Source organism: Pyrgilauda ruficollis, unplaced genomic scaffold, assembly GCF_017590135.1.
Source record: "Pyrgilauda ruficollis isolate IOZ18807 unplaced genomic scaffold, ASM1759013v1 scaffold12, whole genome shotgun sequence".
Taxonomy (NCBI): Eukaryota; Metazoa; Chordata; class Aves; order Passeriformes; family Passeridae; genus Pyrgilauda; species Pyrgilauda ruficollis.
Genome location: NW_024510321.1, coordinates 16877835 through 16905475, shown reverse-complemented (window position 1 = coordinate 16905475; position 27641 = coordinate 16877835). Strand labels below are relative to the sequence as shown.

The window sequence follows — 27641 nt, the reverse complement described above, 5'->3', positions numbered from 1 at the left end:
AATTAATTTGAAATGAGAGTGTAATTACCCAGTTTGACAGTGCAGATTTTCCTGACATCATTATGGGACTTTTGTTAAGTTACTTACTTAGAGAGAAAGCTTCATCTTTTTGGATCTGGATGAATATCTTCCTGTATTAATGGCACTGAGGAAGCCATTTTGGTCTTCCCATTCCCATCATGTATTACAAAGTTCTGTATGACCATGAAGGTAAAAACCCTGAAGGTCTTTAGTACTGAAATTTTATAAAACTGAGAGATCATACAGGAACACTTTATCCAGGCAATATTTCTCTTTATGGAAGGGAAATTTGTCCATTTCCCTACCTATTTGCAGAAGTTTTTTGTGTGTTTTAAATTACAGATCAATACAGTAATTTCATGTAAAGTAATTTGCTTTAATGTAAACTAATGTAGCAAAAGAGAGGAAACACAAGCTGTTTGATGTTACCAAAGCTAATGTGATTTAATTCTCAAATTCTAAACACTGAGGCTAATATATTCTAATTTTCCCCCACTTAGATTTTTGCCTTTTCTCTGTTTAGTTCTGCTCATGTTGTTCTAGGCCAGATGTTTTCATAGATTAGCTCCACAACTGAAGAGCATAGCCCAAAATGATTGTGAGGTAACAAGTATACAAAGGAGGCAAAGAATGTACAAGACCAAAATTGTCTCAGCTTCAGGATACAGTGTGTTTCCTACAAATCTAGGTGAATATTGTAGTCATTTCTTGTTGTCTGCTCCTCACCACACCAGCCTGCCACCTTCACCGCCTACACAATATTTGTCCCCTGAACAGAGAGATAGACCAGCAAACTGATCTTAATCAAAAAGGTTTGGTTTGGGGTTTGTTTAATTTTGACCCAGGGTAGAGGTTCCTCATTCAAAGTATTGTCTGCCATTAATTTCACTAAGGTGAGAAATAAATTGCTGGTGAAATTTGACGGGTGGTGTACCCAGTCTTGTGTGTCAGGCTGAAGTGACAGAAGGGGACAGAGCTAGAAAAGCCACTGCTTTTCCATTACAGTGGCTGCATTCGAGTCCCCTCAGGAGGGATGCAGAGCTGAACAAGAGAACAGGATAACATGTTTATATTGATATAACCTTTAATTGAGCAACACATATGAGCAAGAACCTCTTTCAGAACACAAAAACACAGCTTGCCTCCCCTGAAGCCCAAGTTGTACGTGGATATTTACCAGCTCCTGTCTCACTGTTCTGAGCTGTACATTCACTGCTGAACAGTTCTGCTTGAGGCAAACGCACACTGCCTCACCTCTCTGAACTCTGTGTGCAACACCAAAAAATGCGGGGGGAGAGCAAGGCATCGGACAGCACACACTTGTGTCAGGATGTTGCCAGCAGAGGAACACACAGCTAAATGCTCCTCTGAAAAATTCCCAATAGAATAAAACCCATGTTCATTATATGCTATTTCAGTATTATTTTTTATGTATACATGTGAAATGTAATTTAGCGTGGTGTCTGAAACTTCTCTAATGTTGCATGTTAGCCTCTGCAGTCTTCCCTGACGTACTGTGTGCTGTTGTTTTACATGAATGTGAATATTGTATACATGGGATTTGCTTAAGTAGTTTATGAAGGATTAACAGAGGCAATGCAATACTATTATATAATTAATCTCTACATAAAACTCCCAAAGTTATGTTTCAAATAGCATTGATTTCTTGCAGTAAAACCCCAGACATTCCCCAAACTGTCCTTCTATTATGCATAAATTTAAAGCAGGTTTTTTAAAATTTGAAAAATTTTGATTTTGCGTTCTGCAACCTTGTTGCTTCAAACTTTTATAGAATGAATGACAACCCAGTTTGATGGCTTTCAGAATTTTTCTAAACTCTATTATTCTTTTCCTTACTGATTTTTTTGAAACATTGAATAATGTTTTCATCATAAACTGAAAGAATTTTATTTTTTTTTAAATTCCTGTGTTTCATGTGATTCAAGTTTCCTGTAATTTATCAAGTAAGAAATAACTTTGAAAGTTAGCTGGAACAAAGAGGAGAATAAATAGAGCAAGGACAAAAGCTTATGACAGTTATTTTTATTAGACTCTGTGGCAATGTAAGAGAGAGACAGCAGCAAAACTAAAAAAAGTCTGCATTGATACTACAACAGTTTGATGCAAACATGAATCCATCCCCCCTTCCCAATTATATTAAATGTCTACAAACATTAAAATACCATCAAAAAATCATCCAGTACCATCCAAATTTCTGTATTGGTGACAAGATCTGTTCAGGCATGAAGATGTTTTACCCAACCAGTAAATAGCAGAAATAGACTGCAAGGCACCAGAAAGAGATTGCAAAATTAGATTTTCCTCTAACAGCTCTATTCAAGCCTCTTCCAAGGATTCAGCAGCGCCAAAGTTACTACAATGACACAGCTGCTAAGATATTTATCCCAAGTGAGATAATCCTCCTGTCAGCCTCTTTTCTCTGGTTCCAGTCTGTCTAGGAACTGTGATGGTCTTTGTTTGGCTGAAGCTGAGAGGCTCTTGGGAGCTATCACATGGTGGTGTCTCACCAAGTAGATAAAGTATTTCATGCCTCTTTCCAAGAATTTTCTCTAAGTATGATCAGAGAGGAATAGATACAAGCCATTAAACTCTAAATAACATTGTGGTTTCTTTCTCCTGAAGTTGAGAGCACTGCAGTTTAGAGTCATTAAAAGTATATGAAGGGATACTTCAGTTACAATTATATTTGCAAGTTCTCTGCATTCCATCATTGTCCTTTCTTAAAAGTCCTCTTGCTCCTATGTTCTACCTAGTGGTATCTAAAAGTCTCCTGACAAGGTATGTCTTGCAGCATTGTTTTTCAGAAGAAAACATCTACTGGAAGAGTTTCGTGATACATTATCCCCTAAATTCCTTCATTGAGCTAAATAGGATATTAATCAGAATAGATTATATTCCACTGGATCACATACTTTTCAGAAAGAGAGTAAATAGCAGGGAAACTACAGCAAGCTGGAAAACTTACTGACATTTACTCAATGTCATACATTGCACGTTCCCAAATATTCCAGATAATGCTTGCTTTAGTATTAACAAAGCAGCAGGAAAAATAATGGTGAAAAACCAATTTTCTGCTTTTTAAATATCTACATAAGATAACACAGAAGTACAGAGAAGAGTAGGAGAATTGTGGTTAGCTTTTCTTTTTACCTTCATGCACAGACTCACAAGAAAGCCTTGTAAGGTTATGCAATTAAGAAAAACAGTTATGCTCATGCCTTCTGGGGTTTAGCTTTCAGATAGCCCACTTTTTCAGGCCAGAAGAAATAGGTTAGACATTCAATCTAGTCAAGCAAAAGCAAAGCAAAAAAATATGTATAATCTCTCTCTAATTCATTTTTCCCAGAAGGCTAGAAAAAAAGTCATAAAATAGCATGAGAGATTGGTTCATTTTACACTGATCTTGAAAGCTCATTAATGTATTTAACTTTCATGGGTTGTCTGAGGGATCTGGAGTTGCTGTTATCCTTTTGTTTAATTATACTGTAATCTTCATGCAATTACATTGATGATAAAATTCTTCTACAGACATAACAATAAATTAGCCATCTGGGGATAAATGACATTACTTAAAGCTTCCTTCACTAAAATATCAAAGAAAAATTAATATGGCTATATAGGACAAGGCGTGAAAGTAAATTGCATTATCTGTTTCCAGAATTCAGCATTCCAATGTATTTTAGAGGCTTAATAGCATAACATATCCTTGAATTTACTTAATAAAGAAATAGTTGGTGGAGAAATATCAGGAAAAGCACAGGCAAAGCCATTTCAGCATAGTTGAAAAAGATACAGTGCAAAGTTTTGTGGGCTGTGCTTTATACACCTGTGCAATACTTTTCAGCTCCACCAAATTAATACATGAGCAACACTTCTTCTGATGTTTTATTTCCCCATATCTTGCCATCTTTCCATGTAAATGTCTCTTGTGTAGTTTATTTCCAGAAACAAGAATAGGTTCATCAGGTTTTTACTTCTACTGATGAGGAGAAGAAAAAGAATCTGAGATAAAAATGCAGTACGTCGGAAACAATGAGATGTAAAATAAGAAACATCCTGAAAATTAAATGCAAGTCAAAATTCTCAGCAGCATTAATCAAAATAATTTCCAAAAAATCCTACATCCCCCTAGACTTTCAACAAAAGAGAAAACTTGCAACTTTGGATCAATCAATAATAAATTTTTTGCTCTTTATGATAGCAGTGACATGGCTATTTGAAGGTATAATTTCTCATCAACTAATTTCACTGCTGTTATTTACCACCAGCAGACAGAATGGTTCTTTTTCTCTCTCATTTTCTTTTTGCCAGAACATTTTTTCCTTTTTAGAAGACAAAAGATATTATATAGTTTAAATAATCTGATCTGGGCAAGAACTAACAATTACTGAGGGTAAGACTGGTACATTAAGTGCTGTTTCAGCTGCAACTTTCCATCTGTCTTCTACTAGAAAATAACTAAAAAAAAAAAAATTAAAATTCTTATCAAGAAACAAGAAATTCCATTAATTCGGGTAAATAATATTGTTCTGCATATTAGGTAAAATAGTTGATATACAAAATTAAATATGATGTATATTAAAAAATCAAAATACTGAGTTAAGTTTAAGGTGTATTAGGGATTGTAGTAATCTTTAGGCAGCAGAGTGACTGCCTCTGTGGAAGGAGGTGGGGGACTGGCATTTACCAGACAGAGACAGATCCATTGCAGGGGACAGCTGAGCCTTGGTGGCACCTCTAGGGGAGCTTATTTAAGAAAGCATAAAAAATGTTGCACTTCAGTGTCAGGGGTGAGGCAAAAAGCATGAAAAAAAAACCACTGTGAACACCAAGGAGAGAAAAGAAGAGGGAGGAGCTTGTCTCCTTTACAAAGCATCTGTAAAGGAGACCAGTCTGGAGCAGATATTTCCTCCCAGACCATGGGAGAGCCACACTGAAGCAGATATCCACTGCAGCCTGCAGAGGACCCCGCCCTGGAGAGGTGGAAATGTCCTGGAGGAACCATGGGCTGTGGAGTTCTCACGATGGAGCAGGTTTACCCTAAAGGACTGCAGACCATGGGAAAGATCTATGGTGGAATAGGAAAAAAATGAGAGGAAAAAGGACTGACACAGATGAAGTGTCATGAACTGACCACAAGTCATATTCCCTATCCCCCTGCACTGCTCAGTGTGGAGGAGGAGGTAGAGGATTTGGGAATAAAGGAGTGACACTAACTAAGCTTGGGAAAAAGGGAGGGGTGGAGGGAAGGTGTTTTAATCTGTCTTTCTCACTATGCAAACCTATTTTATCTGGCAGCAAATTAAATTAACTTTCCCCAAGTCAGTTCTTTCTTGCCCATGACAGCAATTGGCAAGTGTTCTCCCTGTTTGTGTCTGAACACACATTCTTCCATTCTATTTAGTCCCCTTATCCTGTTGAGGAAGGGCTGTGAGAGAGCAGCTGGGGGGACAGGGGGCAGATGGCAAAAGTCAACCCACCACAGAGAGAGGCAAGGGTTTACCTTACAAGTTAGTTGTCAGGCAGCTTAGAAGATGGTTATCAACCTAGATAATTCTTTTTTGTTGTTATTGTTGTCTGCATATCCCATATCCTACCATCTCTTTAGACACACTTCAAAGGATTCATTGCCTGTGCTACCTTGAAACTATATTTTGTCGTTCTGTTGGAAAACATTGTCAAAAAACTTTCTAAGTGATACTGAGTTTGTGCACAGCTAAGAATATAAAAAAGGAAATCACAGAAATCTGATGTGCAATGTGTTGTAACCTTGTACATTAAATTTTATTTGTAAATTTGATATGTTAGCATGCAACAGATAAGCATATTTTGGAATGGGTAAATATAGGCATAAAATGCATTTTTAAATCAAGTCAGGGTCCTGTATCAAGTGGGACTGTGCTTTCATGCTTAAGTGGTAATATTTATTTTTTTCCCTGTTTGAGTGAGTGTAAATTTGCACACTGTGAGAACTAGAATGATACTCTTCTTGATTCACAAGTGGTTTTAGTATTAGTTCAGCCTTAGATTTAGCTAAATTTATATGTACATATTAGACTTACAAAATGCTGGGCATTTTTCCCTATTTGTCTTCATTTCAGTATTTAGGAGCATATTATGCTTCTAGGTATAGTGTTTGTGGAGAGTTTTGGAAAAGAGTTCTACCAGTGCCTCCCACAAAGGAGAGATTAAGTGGTTCAGGAAATTGCAGGTCTGAAAAATTCTTCCTTGACTAAATGAATCAACCACAAGCATTAAGCATTGTCAGAAAATTAGGTCACAGATAACATAAGCCAATTTTCTGCGGAACTCCATTCCAGAGTAAGTTAATTTTACTTTTGCTGCTCTTTTTAAGTCATAGTTGCAATGATAAAATGCCCATGGTCAATGGTGGCTTCATCTTGTGGATCTCTGGGATGATTTGAAATGACTTTGTGTTTCTTTTCAAGTTGTTCTGATGCATGACTGGAGTTCTCATTAGAATGATCTTCATGCAAGGCCTGCCTGCTTCCCAGCTATCATCCACCTCCTGCTTTCCATTTTTGTCTATAGTAGAGCTGCATCCGGCAAATACTTCGAAATACGCTTTGTGGTTACTAATTACTTGGGCTGATTTACTTAGTTAAGTGTTCCAGCACAGTTGAGTCCTTTCTTTTCCTATTGTATCTGCCTCATTATTAGTTATAAGGGTGACATTTGTAATCTAAATGGGATGAAAGCATGAAAGGGAAGCCGTGTAAGTGTAGGATGATTGTGCAAGGGACGAATAAGTACTGAACTGTTAAGGCTAATTATAATGTACAAATATGGATTCAAAGGTTTTGTTTGTATTGTCTTCAAAATATTTTTAAGGAATGGTTTCAAGGTTATAGACCTACCCACAACTGGGTTAAAATATGTGTGCAGATGTCCACAGGGATAATAAGCAGCACAGAGTATGAAATAGAATTCTGTGTAATAATACTTACTAAAAATGTCTAAATAAGCATAAGGGATTATTTATCAAAGGAATGACATTTTAGAAGCAAACACTAATAAGCAGGAAATAGTGAAAATGCCTTTCAGGGACTATACTTTGGCAAGGTATTTGGCTATCTTAAGTAATAGTGTAAAATCAGCCACACTTGTACATTCTGAAAGCTCATATTTATAAAAGACTTGTAAATATGTGTGGGCAGATTCTCTTTCTGAGCTGGTGTTTCTCTCTCCCTATCAATAACCAAAAGAAAAACGTGGTATTTAGATATTCAATTGGAGGAATCTGCTCCCCAGTCTCCCCCTCTCCCCCTAACAAAAAAAAAAAAAAAAAAAAAAAAAAAAAAAAAAAAAAAAAAAAAAAAGTTTTAGTTTAATCCTAAGAATTAATTTAGTCATTAGTGAGTGCCCAAATATTAAAATACTGTATATTTTGAATACACAGATATGTTTTAAATGAAGAAAAAAAATCTCAATTCCTAGGTCACCCCTTTGTCAGATGCCAAATCTTTGCAACTGAATCTTTTGTTGTATTTTCCCCACACTTAACTTTTTCTTAAGCCCCCTATCACCACAACAAGAGCTGACTTCACAGAACAAGATATTATCTATAAGTAGCCATGCAGGAGAATTACTCCAGAGAGCCACCTTGTTTGTTTATAGCATCTTATGACTTCTAGAACTAGTTCCATGAGCAGCTGTCAAGCATTTAACTGTGTATTTCAGAAGAGTACAGGAGTAGAAGGATGCCTAAAGCACTACAGAAACTTATTTTTTCATGCACTCAGGGCTTTCCTAGATCATATAAAACAGACCTGTTAATGAACCTTCTCATCTCACACTGGTTAAGATGGAGATAATGTTAAGAAAGTGAGGCTGTACACTAACAGTTTTTAATACTGTAAATTAATAGCAGTTTTGATCAGGTTCGTATTTGGTTCTGGAATTTCACAATCGTGTTTTAGAGTTATATTTATAGGCTACTTCATCACATGTTGTATTGCCATGGTACTAAAGGTAAGAAGAAATGTGCTCTTGGCCTTGGCAGTGAAGGGTTTTGTAGAGGAAGAGGACTCTCAATATGATTGAAAATGGAAAAGGAAACACAAACCAGCATAATTAGTGTTGAAAATAATGCTGTAATTTTCCAGTAAATAATTATATTTCTTAGATATGTCTTTCTAATAATATTTTTTATGTTAGAAAATTTTCAGCTCTAATATTATTCTTGTTGTTGAGATGTTTGCTGTTGGAATATACATCATTGAATCAATAGAAGCAGAAAAAGCAAAAACATCATAAGACACCCTCTGCTAAACACTAGGAGGAGAGGTAATATGCAAACATCAGTTTTGAGGATCTGTCTGCAGCTCAAATCAACTTAAAGGCAAGGGGTAACAAAAGGACTCATTCTAGGGCAATGGGAGTTTTTAAATCAAGCTTTCATCTGGGCACTTAAAATAATTAGGTCCATTAGCCAGTTGAAGTGGAATTGGCAAACCTAAACAACACAGGTTTATTTGTAGACCATTTATTGTTTAAAATAGAAGGAGGTTCTTGCCATTAAAATACACTGATGTTTGCTTTGAAGAAAACTGCAGAATTACTGTATTCACCATAGATGACTGGTCTTCTTTCAAAGGAAGGGTTCCAATTCCAAACCAGTAAGAGGTTTCGGATGAGCACTTCAGACGAAAGAGGCCCACTATTGATCTGAGGAGTACTGTCGATTCAGGGATAAATAGGACAGAGTAGTGAGACCTGACACAGCAGAGAATGTCATAGAAATGTTGTTTGCCTTATAAACCTGAAAAAGTCGTATCCGTTCCACTTTTCATCTGACTTTTTTTTTTAAAGGAATTCACCTTTAGTCTGAAATAGTCCCTTACTCTGTGTCTCTAGAAATATGAAAAAGGGTTAGACTAACTTTAAAGGAGGTCACAAATTGCATGAGCAAAACAAATTGCAGATTTTTGAAAAATATGGAAGAAAGCACTATGGAATATGCCTGGTGGTAAAAGGCTTATTTTCATAGTGCCACATACTTGCATTTTGCTCTTAACTGGAGTTATTCTTCCTTGAGTTTTCACTGTTTTTATTTCTTGAAAAACCTTCTTGAACTATTTGTTCCATTATTCATTTTGGATCTTGTTTTTCTGGCAGCCATCACAGATGTTTTTCTGAAATTTTAGCTCTTATTTAATTCACTATAAAATTTGTGGTGGGATTAATTTCTCTCAGATGACCCTTTAATGCTCTGGCAATGCCTAATTCAACCTGCCATTCTATTAAAATCTTTTCAGAATTTACTGAAATGGTCTCAATTTTTATTTTTTATTGTAGGTTTCATATATACTGGAGAAGTTGTGCATCGAATGCTAACAGCTACTCAATATATTGCACCCTTAATGGCAAATTTTGACCCCAGTGTGTCAAGAAATTCAACAGTCAGATACTTTGATAATGGTATGTAGCAGTACTTCTCTGTATCCCTTGGCTCCTCTTATTTTCCTAAATAACTATTTCAGAAGGAAGCATTGAGGATTTTTAATTTTTTTTTCTTTTTGTTTTTAATTTAGAGGCTGTATAAAGCATGTGACTTGACATCTATAAGCAAATATTAATTTGGAACACAGTAAAGAATTAATAATGCCTTTTCTTAATTGAGCAGATATCATCTGGGTGTTGCAATACATAAACTCAAGCTAGCAATGCATTTTAACAGTTTTAGAAGGGAAAATCTGTCTTATATAACAGTGTAAATTCAAAGTGTTACTTCAAAGTATTTATAGTGAATACCATCTGTCCACTACCTAAAATGAAAATAGCATTTGTGGAGTGCAATAGCAAGTGTACACAGAAGCAGGGCAGGGATAAGGTTAATAAACCTGTCAATGACTAAGTGTTCATGGAGTCCCAGAATTGGAATCCAATACACTCATCTACACCACAAGCTCTCAACAGTTCCTTGTAAAAAAGATTGAAAGAGGAAAAGGCAAGGTGCAGTGTTGCACTTGAAACTCTGTGAGAAGTTTCAAAGCCCTTGAACGTGTGGATATTTTTCTCTTGAAGTCAGTTGTAATCAATATTTTAGAAACATACCCAACGTGGTTAAAAGCACCTGGTGCTTTACCTCAGGCCTTTAGTGATCAGCCACAGTGACAGTTAAAACTTACAGAGTTTAGTATTGGGAATAAATATAATGGCATCCATGACTTCTAAATTGTCCTGGATACATCTGTGCTATTTTATGTATGCTAATTTATAGTGAATTTTTTTTTAAATTGCCAGCAGGTTAAAAAATATTTCATATTTCCATTAATATTTTTAATTAATTAGATCAGTTATCAAAATGTATTCTGTATCTTTTACATCTATTCATAACCTTTCCTTACGATCTAGTCATTGCAATGTTTGTTTGTTAAAAATCCAATAAAATGTTTTCATGAGAAAATCTTACTCCTTCCATGAAGAATTTTGAAACAGAAAAAGATGTAATTTTCACGTTTTAAATTATTTAACATTTTGGCCAGAGATTTTTCATCTTTACTTAAAGAATCTGAGGATTCTGGAGAAATGTTGCTACTGCTCATTATAGTCCTGACTTCCAGTCTTCACACCAGGGGTACCAGGCTGTATCACATGGCTTTCATTAAAAGGTTGAATAGTTCCTTGAGAATTTGGATTCTTCTTCATCTGCAATGCATCATATTTTGAGCTGCATGGGCTTTAGGACAAAGAATTTTCTATCTTAACACAAGTAAAAAGGAACTGAGCAGATTGTATCTTCAGCACCTTATTTCTTACTCATCTGTTCTTTGTCCCCATGAGTAAGTGCTCTGCCATAAAGCAGCATCTGTAGTGGAAAAGCACAGAGTGTGAGGATCCATCAAAGTCTCACTGGTGGAGCTAGCTCCAAGGAGCTCAGGTACACACAAATCTACATTAAAGCCTCTGGAATGAAAGGACAGTTTGAGTGGCAGATGATTTCCATTTTAGCTTGGGGCTCTGAGGTGCACATAGATCTGAAGTGCTCAGTGACTGACTAGAAGAAATTCTGGCTAATTGTGTTCTAATAATATTACCAGTTATAACTTTACATTTAAAAGAAATGTAATAACTTTACATTTAAATTAAAATTTAATTCAATAAATATTCAAAAAGTAGTTAATGAATGTGGTCACAAAGGAAAAAATGCACTGTGTGCACAATTAATGAGTATCTACTATACAGAAAAACACAAGGGACAATAATGTGTTGGACTTGGTGCAGTGTGGACCCAAAATTTGCATGCTTATAGTTTCATGACAACCCCATCTAGATGTGTTCATGACAGCTGCAACACAATCTGTACCAAAAGATTTTTCAAGGACATATCAAAAATATATTGAGATGAATATGTACTGGCCCATCATGAACATTCTAGGAAGAAAGGAAATTAAAGTCTGAATGAAAGCACATAACTGCCATTACTGCCAAAAGAAGAAGTTTTTTAGGAAGGCATGTAAAGATGAAAACGTTATTTTTGGTAAACTCAGTTTTGGTGATAAGTGTCTCAACATCTGTAAAATATGCTCACAGGGTATGCAAGTTGCTTGAGAAATATTTTTAGTGTGGTAAGTGCTTCTGCAGCCAGTGAACTCCTGTGAATATTAACAAGGCTCTTGCAACTGAGTCTCTGCATACCAGACTCAATATTTACCCCGTCTATGACTTCTCAGTGAGTTTGATTTAAACTACGTTTATTTATTGCCAACACCTAACATTTCTCAATTTACAGAACCTCAGCAAGGGCTTGCACCATGCAGGAAAAAAAAATATTATTTAATTAATGCATAGTTAATGGAAGAATCTGCATTCTTGAAATAATAACTTTCACTAAGGAGGGAATGCTATTAGCACTTCACATTTAAAAGTCATCAGGGTTTATGTATAGAGTGTAAAGAATGCCACTGCAGAGAAGTGGTAATGGCAGCACGCCTGAACCTCTGGATCCTACCTTTAGTTGATTTCTTGTGCAATTTCAAACAGATTGACCAAAACACTTGACCACTCTTGCTTTAGCAGTAGCTGAGTTGCTTGTGTGGCACTGTGTTGTCTACATTTCAGAGAATTTCAGTTTTAACTTCTGTTTGTCATATCTTTGGCATTTCAAGGTGTGGAATTGAAAGTTGCTAGAAAAAGAGAAATCACTGTTCTCCTTTCAAGTAACTACAGTGAAGTACTTTTCCTACAGTCAGTTAATATATTTCTCACATATTTTTTCTTCCTTTTGCCTCTCTACCCCCACTCTGGGGTTCACAGGCACAGCACTAGTTGTCCAGTGGGACCATGTACATCTGCAGGATAATTACAACCTGGGGAGTTTCACTTTTCAGGCCACCCTTCTCAATGATGGGCGTATCATTTTCGGCTACAAAGAAGTAAGTTTGGTCTGAGAATTGTCATTTAAGTGGACAAATTACTTTATACATGTCAGGAATTTCCCTACATTTTCGTGGGGGAGTGAAAATTTTTGAAAGATCAGTTATATAAGATAATTTCATTATACTGCTTATAAGATCACTATTTTGATGAAAATGATATATCATTATTAAAGTGATGTTCATATAATTGACTTTAAAAATATCAACATGACACAAATGTACTAATCCTGGATTTCAACTGGGCTTTTTTGGGTGTTAGTGAGTGTTAAATGCTCAGTAAATTCCTGGGCTTTTAGTAAATTCCCCATGGGTTTTGAAAGGTAGGATCTAATTTTTTTCAATTAGTCTACCCAATCTTTACCTGTTTCAAAATACTCTAGAATCAATGGTTCTTGTTAAAATCTCACCTATTTCCTGCATCTGTAGTTTTTTGGCAACACACATATTTCAAAGTTCATATATTTGAAACAAGAAATAACCGGTTTGTATTGCTAGCTCTGAGGTTTTCCATCTGTTTGGTGATAAAATTGCTTAGATTGAGGCCATTTGGTTTGCCTTCATAGCACCAATATGTTGTCTTAAATGGGCTCCTGTGCATTCTACAAGTGTTTCAGAATTCCATTTGTTGCTTTGAGTGATTTTTTTTTTCCTAGAGTTGCTAGAGCTCTGGAAACTATAGCCTATTTGAATTTCAGTGCTTTTGCCAAGAAAGGTTGGAGCAGGTGATCCTTGAGGTCCCCTTTCAGTCTGGTATTCTATGGTTCTCTGATTTATGCAAATTAGAATGAGAAAGTAGACAAGCTTAAATCTCTAGTGACGACATGATGTCTTCTTTTTTGTTTGTATTTTGGTTTTGCTCAGTTTGGCTTTTTGTTCGGTTTTTTTTGGGGTGTTTTTGTTTGGTTTGGTTTGGTTTGGTTTGGTTTGGTTTGGTGTGGTTTTTTTGTTGTTTTAATCTGTTTGGCATGCACACTGTGACTTTCTCTTCAAAATGCAACTCCGTTATTCTCCTTATAGTAAGAAACTCTAATGAGTGATACAACCAATTGTCCAGACTTGGAGAAATCTCTTTTCTCTTCTCTCTCTGCTATAAAACACTTGTAAACCTTCAGGCTCATTTTCGTGCCTGTGTTCTAGCTGTGCACCTTTAATGAAGAAGAAATAATAACATTCCTCTGCCATTCACTAGCAAGCTAGACAGGATCTGGGTTTTTCTGCTAGCAGCAGTCATACCTTCACTTAAGACAGATGCCTTTGCAGCTTGGTAAAGGATTGCTGCAAGATGTTCTTACTGGATCAGTATTGTAGAAACAAGAAACTTCTGGTATGCCCATGTACATGGCTTTCCTTTTCTTATAAAAGACATGCTGATGCAAGGTTTTTTCTGAATGTTAGGTGCAGGTTACAGTCTTTAAAATGGTGACATTTTCTGGAGATTTCTATTCCTGGTTATGAGATGCACTGCACTCCCTGTTACTATCTCGCCCTGTGCAAATTTGATCCAATATGGGTTATAGAGGTTACTGCTCTAAATTTAAAGTATCTGGCATACATTTTGCACAAAAGAAAATGATGATGCAGAGTGTCAGGTAGTTGAAAACATTATTCATTTAGGAAAAGAGGAGTAAATGGGCCACTCCTTTACCACAGTGGTTCCTAGAATTGCAGGGAAGTATGATATCTAATCCATGGATAAGCAATTTCTGAGCTACAGTGCACAGGCTGCTTGCTCTCATTACACTACTGGAATCTTCCCCCAAAACCACATTGCTTTTGTGGGTAGGAGTTATTAATGTTCTGTTCATTAATCTTGAGACGGAAAACTGGAATTTGCAAATGGAATACTGTGCTTTTTGCTACTGGTGAATCTTTGCACTCATCCCCTCTCATGAGTTATTCCCATCCTGAATGGAATTTCCAAACATTACTTTAAAGCTATTGCACACAACTAAGGAAAGAGATTTTTTTTAAAGTGGTAATAGTAATGTAATAATGATCTGTAAATCTTTTGACAAAATATTTTTCTAAATATTTTAGAAAGTTACAACTAGTATATTCCATCAGAATTACTTGGGGAATGGGTTTTGAGACTGAGATTTCTAGACAACTGCACTCATTATTTGCAGCCTTTACCCCATTACCACTCTCTTAGCTTTTCACCTAAATGAGCAATATTAAATAAGATTGCCAATCACTGATCAGACACAATTTGCCTCAAAAGAACAAACATGTCATTTATCATTTTGAACTTGGTCCTGGTGCTTATAAGCCTCGCTAGGAATTTATTTACTTTCCAGTGCTGAATCCATTCCTTTCTGAGGAAGTCCTTCCATCTGGAGCCATTTCTCTTGCTGCTGAGTTATTGCCCCATTAACTCCAGTAAGATTACTTGTGTAAGTGCTCACTAGCATGACTAAAAGTTGCACAAGATTTCTGCTGTCTTTCTGGTGCCATTTTATTTTAGCATCACAGTTCATCAAAAACGACAGTGATGTGTTGTCATGGCAATCATCTGAGAGATCTTCATGGCATTGTCATTGAAAGTCCCCAAGCTGGAGTGCCATGGAAGAAATACAGCAGACAGGTTGCCGGTAGCTTCATCAAGCATCCCACAGGGGCTCTGTATTGGTGACACCAGGCATTTATCTACAAGAGTCTACCTTTAAAATAACAGTGATTATACATTTACAGCAGATAAAACTGGAGTTTTTATGTGTAATGCACTTTAGGTAAATTTTACCTTTTATTTCTTATTTATTCAAACAGTTTGAGAGTCCCTTTTTTCACTTTCTTCCTGCTCCCAAATTAGGTTTGCTGTCTCACAAACCTGGTGTTGACCACCAAGACAGGATCCCAGAGGTTTTGCTGAATACCAAAGGAGTTGATCTGCCCAATCTTCTGCATTCTGTTGTTTTCCCCAGTAGAAAGCAACCTGAAATTTGCAACTTTTATCCAAAATTTTTTAAAAAATTAGAAAAGGAGCAGAACCATCAGAAAAGAGAAATAGGGAGACATCAGAATGTCTTTCAGAAGAGTTAATTGTTAGGAGGAGGACCTGTATGGTCAAGTTTTCAAAATGTAAAAACAATTTGAAATATAAAAAGGTCCTATAGCAAGTAAAATATTTATTTCTTTAGCAATTTACTTCTTTTACAGTGCATGCACCTTCCATTTTAAATGTCACTTTGCTTACACCAAGACTATTCTAGCAAATGGTCGATATGTCAGGAAACATCAGCTGGCATGAAAATTTTACTGGTGTACCTCTACTACATATGAAATACATTACAGTGCACACAAGCCAGCAGAACACAGGAATAAAGAAAAATTTTGGCAAAGGCATACTTTTTATGTATTGGTAGTGCATACTCATTTCTTATGTTCTAAATTTCACTGAAGTTTAATTCTCAAGAGTTTCACTTCTTATTAAACAAAATAACTATTCTATATAGTCTTTCCCCATTAATGCTTAGAGCTAATGTTCCTTAGTGCAATATTTGATTTCTTTTTTTATCTATGATTAATGCAGAACAAATTAGGCAGTGGTTTCATAGGTCTTGTTAATTGTTTAGGATATTTTTCTTAATATCACTGGAGAAGGCTTTCTTTGTTCATTTAAATCATAATGACTCTCTACTTATGTAGTCATCCAGAAACCATTATTAAAGTTAAAATATTTGGTCAAAATTGCCCAATACATGAGTTTGGAAAATAATTCTAAAAGGGGCTTGTAGCAGAATGAATTTCTATTCTAAGAAGTAGACAGAATTAAATTAAAATTATTAAGTGCTAGCACTTAAATAAAATTCATGCCCCTGCCAGGCATGAAAAAAATACTGTGATTTCAGTAATGAGAATTCAAACCTTGTTATTGTTTCCTGAAAACTAAAAAAAAAATTTAAAATATGCCAAAAATACCCCAAATAAACAATAACAAAAAAAAAAAAAAAAAAAAATCCACAAAACCACAAAAAATGAAATTAAAAAAATCCTATAATCCCAAAATGCTATCTTTATCTCTTTTATTGTTATCAAAAACATGGACATGGAAATGATTTTTGAGATGGTCAATTTACACAAATTAAAAACTCCTGATTTTTCATGCAGTTTAGCCTGTGGGCTAATTAATTACTACTTAGGAAACTGGCAATTAAAACCATATATAAACACTATTATTGTGTTTCTAATTATTATTTTGCAACATATTTTGGCTCTTATCTTTGACTCAGTTTTGAAGTGAGGCAGTAGTTGCAACCTGCTTACCACCTCTTCAGAGTAAGTTTAGAGGCTGTGATTTTATCCTTTTTTGAAGAATAAGATTCCGATATGACCTCACAGTTGAAAATAATAAAATTTGAGAAGTCTCATGATAAATACTGTCGAGATTACAGATCCAAATGATACATGGAATTCAGCATAAATTCTAAATTACTGTTGAAGTATGTAATCCAAAATATAGATATTATTGGCCTCAGTGCTAGTGTGGGGAGTTTATTCATAAATTGGTGATTTGTACAACAGAAAATATCACCTTTTCTGTGGTAGAGCTAACAGATGGTTTAGAATTATTCTAGCTAAAATCCATTCTAAGAAGGTAATGCTGTAAAATCCTTGCCAACCATTAGCAATCACTTGCAGGTTCCTAGTTCTCTGCTCAACCATTTAACATGTCAGCCTGTTTGGACTTATCTTGCCATTCAGGTGAGAAATCCAGAACAGCAGCTCTCTGCTTGCTATCTATGTTCTGCTGTAATATTCCATAATTTGTTTTAATATGTACTACAAGCTTTCTATCAAAAGGGATTGTTTCCTAATCAAATAGCATATGGTAAAACTCATTTTATCTTGACATCTCATGCAAAATATTTCACCTGTAATATAGCACTCAGTACACACACTACCAATTTCTTTTCCCACACCTTAAAAATTAATATATGTTTTTGTAAATACAGATAGAATGACACTGTAGTTTTACATGAGAATAAGAGTGTTCCTGGGTTGTGGGTTGCCTTCTACTTTGTCTGCATTTCTGACTGTGTGATTGTTTCACACAGGCTGCCCTTCAGTTTGAAGAGCTGACTATACTAATTTAATTTTTCTTTTTTGATCTTACAGAAGTTCTTGATTCTAAGACTCGTTTCTAAAACATGTATCCAAACTATTGGCTGCTGCTTCTGTTAGACTGACCCTACTACTGTCTTATTTGTTTTAGAAAAGATTCAGAAAGTTCCTTGCTCTCAGTAGAATGCCCAGCACTGGAGTATTGACACCTGCAGGGCTTTTGGCAACTCATTGTTACTTCTGCTTCAAGTTTTTCTAATTTCTCTTGAAGTTTTTCTATATATTTTCTGTTCAACTTGGCTACTGCATCCTGTTTTAGTACCACATATCACTGAGTCATTCATAATTTTATTTACTTTCAAGGTCTGAACCACGGTGTAATGAAAATAAATTTATTTTAAAATATAAAATAAAAAAAAAAGAATAAAATGAAATAAACTAAAATAAATTAAAATAAAATAAAATACCCAAACCTCTCACCTGTGGCATTAGTAGTGCAAAAACTCATCACTCCTTCCCAGAAAAAAAAAACAAAACCAAACCAAACAAAAAATGAAATAACCTGCTTTTTTCATAATTTTTGATGGAAAGATGCAAATTGTTCAGTAATCCAAAAATTCACAATAAAAAAGTGAAAAGGCACTAGACTAAAAAGAAAAAAAAGAGTCTTATTTGAGAAGGCCAGAGTGCAACTTCTCTTGATTTACATTCACAGGATACAAATTAGTATAATCCTTTTCATGCATCTGACACAATTTATGCATTAAGATGACAATTTTGCCAGCATCTTTTGTCACTAATCTACTAATTCCAATTTCAAATACACTCTCTGTCCTTTCTTCAACTTCTGTTTCCTCTCTAACTTTGAAGAGAAAGTCATTGCATCCTCCTCATCAGTGCTTTTTCTAACTTAACTTTCAATAGGTTGTCTAGAATATCCTCCTCAAAATCCTTTAAGACAGTTTCTTTGATAGTTAATGTAAGCTTTTCTTTCCAGTCTTCTGAGACTAGGAATAATGCCCTTATTTTGTTTAAGCTTTCATGCTGCAGAAAATTTATAGACTTAGTTCTGAACTTAGTGAGTCTTTTCTTTTAAAGAATTTGAAAATACGGCTTTTGGCCTTCTTCTGTCATATTATCCAATAATTGCATCTGAGCTCAGCTGATATAAGCCAAATTTAAGCTGATGTATTTCTAGCAGTATTTGCAAGCCAGTTTTCTTTTTCCTGTTGTTTTGACAACATGCCACAAGCCTTTTTTATACCACACTAGACCATGTGTGCAAGAACCCCAAAAAAACAGTCACTAAATTAAGTAAAAGGAAATTTATGACAATGTTTAATTCACCAGAACTTACTTACCAGTGTAATTGGGAAAAAGCAAAACTAAAAGGTATTTTGGGAACAAGGAGAACTACTGATGCTCAACTCAAAAGCCAGAAATCATGCTATTAATTGTCACATAGACAGAACTGACCCCTCAGTCACTGGATGAATAACCAGCTTTTCAATACAGCATTTTTCTGCTAGGTGAAAAATATTGGTCAACTATATAATTTTTTACACAAGTAAAGCCAGAGCAAGCTATTGGGTTAGCTAAACTAATACCTGGTATCTCAATTTCTTACACTTGATCCAGTTCCATCTGTCTTCAGCCTAGAAATTTCTGGTTAACTGAAGGGCAGCTTTGAAAAGTAAGATATAAATATAAGATATCTGAAAACAGCAACTGGCAGAAAGTCATAATTGCTCAGAGAGAGCTGTGGCTTATTCTACTCCTAAGGTACCTGCCTGAAGTTTCCAACTGCTGGTTATATCCTTCTGTGCTAGAATAAAAGACTCTTTAGTCCCTGAGTAATTTCTGCCTTTCGTGGTACTTGTTTGTGGTGATCTAACCAGTTTTTCAGTATTTCATCCAGAAGTCAAATGCATAGAACATTTATAACACTTCTGTTAATGGCATTTGAGAACTGGAGAAATTTACAAAATATTTTTATGACACTTTTAATCTTCCTTCTCTTAATTTTTGGCATCTTTTTAAGAAATATATTCTTTCAAAGTCTGTGTGATATATCAGCAATGATCTAATTTTCAGGTGCAAGTAAAATGGTCACCCCACATCTCAGCCATATTTCACTGTTTGTGTAACCAAATATCATATCAATTAGGTTTTCTTGCTGAGATGTCCCCTCTGACATCTGGAGTTGTTCATCCACTACAATACTGAGATTCCTTCTAGGACTGCTGCTTCCTACACCATGGTCCCCAAACTCTACCTTGCACTCTTTTTTGTCTGTACTATATCTTTGCATTTTTTGCAATGTCTAGCCTTGCTAATTGATCCAGGCATTTCATTATTTTTACTCTGCTAGTGCCGTCTGGAGAACTGCTAGGCAGTAAATTTATGTTTCCTTCTCAGTCTTGGATAGAACTTTTGAATGCTGTTAAGGCACACTGTCAGTCTGAGGTGCTCCTTTACTGATCGCTGCTTTTTGTGACCAGTCAATCTTTTTAACTATATTAATATTGAAGAAATACTACATGTCACTAAATCAAACAATTCAAAAAATTTCAGTCCTATTATGTCTATATAGAAGTATCAGCCAAAGCTGCAATCTTGTCCCAAGAATAGAATCCAACCTGACATTTGTTTTCATGTAACCATGTTACTCATTTGTTTTCATGCAACCATGTAACCATTATCATTCTGTCAGAACTCTTTACAGATAAAAATTCACAGTTTTCAGTGCAAGTTAACTGAGCCATAAGTTTTAAAATTCTCATCCCAAGCTGAACTTTCACACTTTTTGCGTTCAACAGTAGACAGGAGGTGTTGCCTCCTCATCCTTGAGTGTACTGGCACCTCATCCCACTTTTTCTTCAGTTGAGGAAAATAAATTACTGAAAGTTACTACCCTTTTCTGCTTTGTCCTAAAAGTTTGTTCTACCTCTAAAAGTTCATATAAAAACAATGCAAAGAAAACTGAGATAAAATACAAATTAAAACCAGTGATTTCTGTCTTCACATAATTTTTTGGCTTTCTTGTGCTATGTTGTATAAAATATTTATTTAGGACTTTTATGTTACACTGGCACATTTTGGCAGTGCTTTTTTTTTTAATCTTTTTTTCTAGTTCAATATTTCAATAATATCTTCCTGTTTTGTCTTTTAGATTCCTGTCGCTGTGACACAGATAAGTTCAACCAACCACCCAGTGAAAGTGGGACTTTCAGATGCATTTGTGGTCGTGCACAGGATCCAGCAAATTCCCAGTATGTAGAATTGTAGTGGTGCTAATGGTTTGGAGGCTGAGAAATTTTTATAAGCTGATTCCATCAAGGATGATTAGCTGCACAACAAATCACTTAGCTAATTTCAGCTTGTTAATTCAAGTGTAATTTTATTTACTTGATAATTCCCAATATGGCTTTTCCTGTCATTGTTTCTTTTGAGCTGATAAATTAAGTAAATAAAATTAAATGGCCAGTCAAATAATGTCAAATTAAACTCTCAACTGGCTCAATTTGGTTTTCCATAAGATACTTTATCTGGAACATGCTTTCATATCCATAGTAAAGAAAAAGCAATCTGTTCAGAAAAAAAAAAAATCTGTATCCAAAAATATCCAGGCTGGAAGCTCTTGATACTTTATTCTGTATTTCAAATTCACATACACATTTTAGTGAGAGGAAAAAAGAGGACATGTAGTTATTCAATAACATCTTTAGCTCACATAGTCATGGCAGCAGTATTGCAGGTGGCATTTAGTGTTATCTGGCTTCAATTGTACTTTGCATGGCTTCACTGAAAACAGATAGTAGGAAATCAAGTGTGATGTTCTCAGTGCTCTAATGTACTGTGTACAAGACCCTTTGAGATTGTTTAGCCATTAGAGAATATGCTCACTTTTCAAGTCTACTGGGTTTACTTATATATATAGAAAAATTACTAAGATCAGTTTTCGATGAAGCCCTAATAGCAGGGTGCAGATGGAAGGAGCTGTGTTTGAACCAGGCTCCTAGGGCTGACTCCAGGCATATTCTCCTAAAGTGAACTCTGCCAGACCTGTGGTGCTCACAAGGACTGACCTGATCCAGCCCAGCTCTAAGACAGAGAGCAGACGGGGCTGACACTGAAAAATCAAGTTCTATTGGCCTCTCAGCTCATCCTATCTCCTCGTCACATATAAAACAGTCTTTAACATGAGGGAGCATCAATCCTTTGTCTAACATGTCCTGTCTTGGGGAATATGGAATATTTCAGTACTATTTGTTACTTGTGAGCTCAGAGTAGTGTGAAGGATGTAGCATGCCAAGATTTCACTTAAGAGACAAGAAATTTCTTTCTGAAGTATGAAAGGTAGCTGTGATGTACCTATGTTTGCATGGATTGGTTTTGAGTGTTTAAGAACAAATGAAACTAGGCAACAAGTTTCAGTAATGTGAGTTATATTTGCAAGTAAATCATCTGAATATTTCTGAATCTTCAGTTTCTAAGAGCTCCAAATATGGATTCAGGGGGAAATTAGGTTGATTGACAATGCAATGGTTTATGAGAATAGTCACAGAGAAATTCTATCCAAGAGATGCAACAGGATGATATCTTTTGACATCAGGCCTCCATAATAAAAAAAAAACACTAAAGGACTTGTATTACATTTACGTATTTTTTATGGAAAATATGTGGTAGATGTGAGTCTTTATTCAAGTCTGAATTTTTCTTTCCGTAGAAATATTTTAGACAAGCGCCTTGTTTTACTACCAGTAAATACTATTGGTTTGAATGAATGCAGAGTTACTTACTAGGCTTCTGGTTTTAGCATATCTATAACTTTTTTTTTTCACATGACACTTTCTGCTAACAGAGGTGAGACTATAATGAGAGTATGGAGTATAAAATGTGCTACTGCTACAGTAGTTTTGAGAGCATTATTAATGTATTGCTGTTTACAATGCATTGCTCTTGCCCCTAACTACCAGTTCTGTGGATGGTGGTAATTCATGATTATTTTTGCTAGATTGCAGTTTACACTACAGCTAATATTAATCAAGGGATCCATCATTTCACAGTAGATTTTCCTGAAGCTGAATTGTGTGCACAATGAAATAAGTTTGTATTGATGTGTACAGGCAATATAATAACACCTTGACAGAGCTGGTAAATAATGTTGGCCCTTAGAAAGCCAGTATCAGATGCTCTTAAAATATTCATGTTCTTGAATTCTTGTTTTTCAGATGTATTAAATCAACTATGGTTCTAGTCAATTACTGAAAAAGTGATATGATAGAATTGTTATTTTACTTTATTTGTTGGCTTCTTAAGAAAATGGAAGAATATAAATTGTTGTTTGTCCCAAGAGAAGGCAAAGAAGTATAACTACTAGTTCTAGCTTGCCACTTTATCAAAGTTTTTTTCATCAAAAGAACTCAGTCTCCCTTTGTGTTCATGGCTAGTTATTAAAAAAAGAAAAAAAGCCCAAAACAACACCCTCAAATAATACAAACATCACCCCAAACTCTACTGCTTCATGTTTGAGGTCTGCCAATTCTTTTTGTATATATTGTGCATTTGAAAAAGAAAGAGACACTAAGAGCAACACAAGCCTGTTTGAACAAATATATCCCCTCAATTTTTAAAAATGCTGAACATCTTTGGTGCCTTTTTTATGCTCAGTATTCTAAAATTTCAATATAACAGACCTAGTTTATTAAAATAAATTCAGAAGATTTAAAGCTGACTATTTATCAGATTTTTTCAGATGTACTGTCCAAAAGATTGGTAATAACTTTTTTAATACTTCTGAAAGGTGAGTTCAAAAGCCAGACAAACCTATTTCATTCTGGGAAGAATAAAACATGCTTTTTGATCAGCCATTTCATTTCAAAAGTGCATTTTAATGAGTGCTGAAAAGTATCCTCTTGAAGAGCCAAGAGCTGAAAGGAATGATTTTCTGAACTTTTTTGAAAGGAGGAACTTGAGAATATCATATTTTTATTAATATACTTCTTCATATAAAGACTTTGCCGTAATACCCTTTTTATCTTCCCTAATATTTTAAGAGTTAGAGCATGGAGATGGCAGGTGGCTTTATGCCTGGTTTTTTTGGGTTTTTTTAATAAATATTTCCTTGATCTGCTACTACTTCTTGCTTATAGACCATGTCTTTATTTTGCACTTATATGATTGCAGATTAGCTACTATTTTATATTTTATATCTAGATATAGATATGCCTGTATATACTTTAGAAGTGTTTTGGAATGATTGGTAATATATTAAGGGACACCAAGGTTAACCTGATAATTCTGAGATTTATATGGCAGCAAAATGGCAAACTAGGTCCTTTGATTAATTTCAGAGGAAAAGTTTCAGCTCTTTCCAAGTAATTCAAATGACGTTCCAGGCTCTGGAACTCTGCTTCTGATGTGTAAATTCGAATGATCATCCTCATTTCTTCTTCTTCAGACAGGTTGAACATTTGCACGCTATTTTTCCTTTTGTAACAAATGCAGTGAGAAAGTTTCGTTGATGTCTTCCAGATAGAAACAGTCAGTGATGACAAAGCTGAGAGCTTTACATATTCCTTCAGCAAGTCTCTTTTAAACACCTTCACTGCAGCAGGATCTTTGTTCCTTGCCCACCTTCTCCAGCCAGCTCCCTTTCATTTCTTGTTTATCTCTCAGCCATCCTTGTTATTCTGTTCTTGGTCCTTCTTTCACTTGCCTGTGGTGTCCTTTGCTCTCCCTTCTGCAGACTCCCAAGATCTCTCTTTAACCTCATGACCATCTCTCTTTCCCTCTGTTTTTCCTCTCATTCAGGGTTACTTAACATTTAATCACACTGAAATTATTCAACACTATGTACAGAAATTAAATTGTAGCTGAGCTATGTGTTAGTAATATTCCAGTTTCAGTGCAATTAGTGTCACTCAATATGTAGTGTAACTCAAGCCTTTAACTGAGTGACAACTCAGCATGTTGTAAATGTTTGCTCAAGATGTCTCACCACTTTGCTTACAGCAGTGAAGCTCCTGAAAGAACCTTAGGATTACCTTCCTGAAGGGTGAAGGACCACTGGCCATTTATGCTCTTATATCTATTATATAAACGTGCAACGCCAGTTGGGAAATCAAGTCTGATTTCCTGCTGCCTTACTGGCAGTGTTATCATTTACCTCTGTGCAAAATGGGCTCCAAAGTTATCACTCTAAGATCATAGTATTTATTCTTCTTTACACTAGTGTAATTAATCCCACAGAACCAACCAGCTGCTCCAGCCCTTCATGTTTTTCTACTGGTCCATAAAGGTTTATCTAGGCAGCTGGGATCCTTGCACTAGATGTCTGATTCAGGACCATGCTGTTGATCTTTGGTAGTCTGACAATACTGCCAGGACTGGTACAAGTTGGTCAAAGTTTAAAATATTCTCATAACTGGGTGCAGATAGGTCTCAGAGTGAGGCAGTTTGGTGTGTGGTGGGATTAGGGAATAAAGCAAGTTTTTCGCACCTAGATCCTGTACTAGGAGCTCTTTATCTGGTGGCAGGTATTGGGGTAAATCTGGAAGAACATGGAGAGTTTCAAAGTAAATCATGTGTGGTAGGCACAGAGCATTGCAACAGAACGGCTCTTAGCACATTGTTCATAAAGATATTTTCAGAGTTTACTCACTGGTTTGCTTGTTCACAGATTAGACATCCTTGAGGTGCAGCTCCCAGGTTTAAAAGGATTTTTAAAATAGTTTTTAAGAGAACGATAAAATTAATACAATTAGGGAATTTGAATTTTTATCTAGACTTAGATGTGTGTTATATTCAGAGGAACTGTTGTGGTGTTTGGATTACAGGCATTGGTGTTTAGTCCCAGTGTCAGTGCCTCAAGAATTAGTTAATATCGATAAATTTAGCAATATAAAGCTGTTAAAGAACAGATGCTTTGACATTCTGATTCCATTACCTTTTGTGGTGACAGCAATCAGCTATACCAGGTTGACAGGTTTTATTCAGCCAGGGATGTTCAACAACATCCCTGTCAAGCAAAGTCAGTGGCTGTGTAACACAGCAGCTGTGCCCCTCCCTTCTCCATGACTTATATTTTCCACAAATTGCTTGCAGTTTGTTGGATATGTTTCATAAATTGTTTGCTTCAAATTGACTTCTGCATAATCAAATGAACCCTCTTACCATTTGTATTTTCTCTATCAGCAGGCTTAAAACTGAAAGTACAGCTGTATGAATACATATGGCCTTGTTTAGCAGTTACTTCTGGGTATATGGCCAATCCAAATTCCCTAGAAATCTTTCACTGGAAAAGTTCTTTATTTGTGTGAACATATAATTTAAAAACTCAAAACAACTTCTCCAGTATTTTCATATTTCACTGTATTGCAGGTTTTAGCTGAGGAATGGTGTATGAGGAAGTGTCATGATTATGTAATGGAAGAGATACAGAGAGATTATGCATCTGTCAGCCACATATTTAGAATAGTTTGTTATGAACTACTGACCCTTCAGACATGTTAAGAAATCATTGGTGCTCTCCTGGCACTGTTCCCTCTCCAGAGTACTCTCCCTGTCGAGCACCTTTAGTCAACTCTTGCAGTTCTGTTTCAAATACTTATTTATAGCATCACTTAGTTTAATACTACTGTGATAAAACTACCTAGAATTATTTTGTCACAACAGAATCTTGCACATCCATAATTTACCAATCCATTGCTTAATCCCTTGAAAGAATTCTTTCAAATGGCCTTCTGACCCCCATGTTATCTCTCTCAGTCAATGAGGAATGTGTTCTTACCTCAAGTAGCTGGTGTTTTCTTCAGGTTTTTCTGCTGGGACTGTACCTTTCGCCTGTGTTCAAAGATAGCACAAGTACGTGCCATGAAAACAAACCAAAAAACAATCTGAACCATACTGTGAATTAAACCAAGTATAGTCAGTTATTAAAGAATATATTAAACTTTATAGCATTTAGGATTATATAGCATTATAGCATTTAAAAGTGTGTTTGAGGAACCCAGACTTGTAGAAATGTAAAATATTTGCATGACTAGGAGAAGAATATACACATATTTTCTGTAATTCAGAACCTGGAATGGTACTTCAAAAGCATAAAAAACTCCTTTTCCTTTCTTTCTTTCCCTGCTAGACCTGATGCAATGTTTCTTTATAGCAAATAAATAAATACCTGTACATGATGCTTAAATATTGATCTGTTACTGCATCAAATCATTTCACTAGTTCTTGTCATGTTAAGGTCTGTACTGAGGTATACATGAGCTCATAATCTCTTTGTGATTCTGCACTGGTGCTTTTTTGTTAAAGAGCTAAATAGACAATATAAGACAAAGAACAAATTCCAGCTGAGGGAAATGCAATGTCTGTTCTGGGTTAAATCAGGAATGTGTGAAGAGGTTAGGGGGAAAGTGTGAGGGAAGAGTATTCATTTTCCTGTTTATCCTGTTACGTTTAAGGTTTTTAACCAATTTTTTTAAGGGAAACCAGCTCACAATACAAAATAGGGAGAGAAAAGTGTATTTTGAAGATCTAAGCATGGCATGTTTAAGTCATACTTTCAAAAGAATCTAGACCTGCATGTTTTTCTAGCCTGGTCAGGCAGATAAATTTGAATGCTCACGTTTCCAACCACCTGTCTGCAAGAATATACAAAGATGTTAGAAGGTGGCTATGCAAATACCTCTCTGTGCTTAAGTTTCTTACATTAGATAGATGCCCCATATGCAAACTCACCACCTGTGGTTGACACAGCCATCTTTCTGAAGAAAAAGATCAAATTTGAGTCTGTCAGGCAGTGGGATTTAATGGAATAAACAGTCATGCTGAAATATGCATGATTAGATTTTTTTTTCTTATATAACACACTTAATTATCTTAAAAGTAGTGTTTTTCAGAAATTTCATGCACTGGGTGAGGTAAAAGTGTCTATACCCTGAATCTCTGATTCTTACTGAGTCTTTGGAAAGCCAGAAGCTCCTTATTTCTTGTAAGCCCTTTAAGGAACCTGTAAGGAAAGGTTGAGCATTAACAGGATTATAATATACTAGTCTGTACCAGTACTGATGAGGAGCAGTTCAAATAAAGTGTCGACACCCAGCATTTTAATTTATGTATTCACATTCA

General features: G+C 35.5%; 1 protein-coding gene across 1 annotated transcript in view; it reads left to right on the top strand.

The window, feature by feature from the left end:
* Nucleotides 1-27641, top strand: part of PLXDC2 (plexin domain containing 2) — a 249294-nt gene that overhangs the window by 166664 nt on the left and 54989 nt on the right. The window contains exons 5-7 of the mRNA XM_041488579.1: nt 9361-9483; nt 12322-12440; nt 20677-20776. Coding sequence (XP_041344513.1) covers nt 9361-9483; nt 12322-12440; nt 20677-20776 — 342 coding nt within the window. The remainder of the gene's footprint in view (nt 1-9360; nt 9484-12321; nt 12441-20676; nt 20777-27641) is intronic.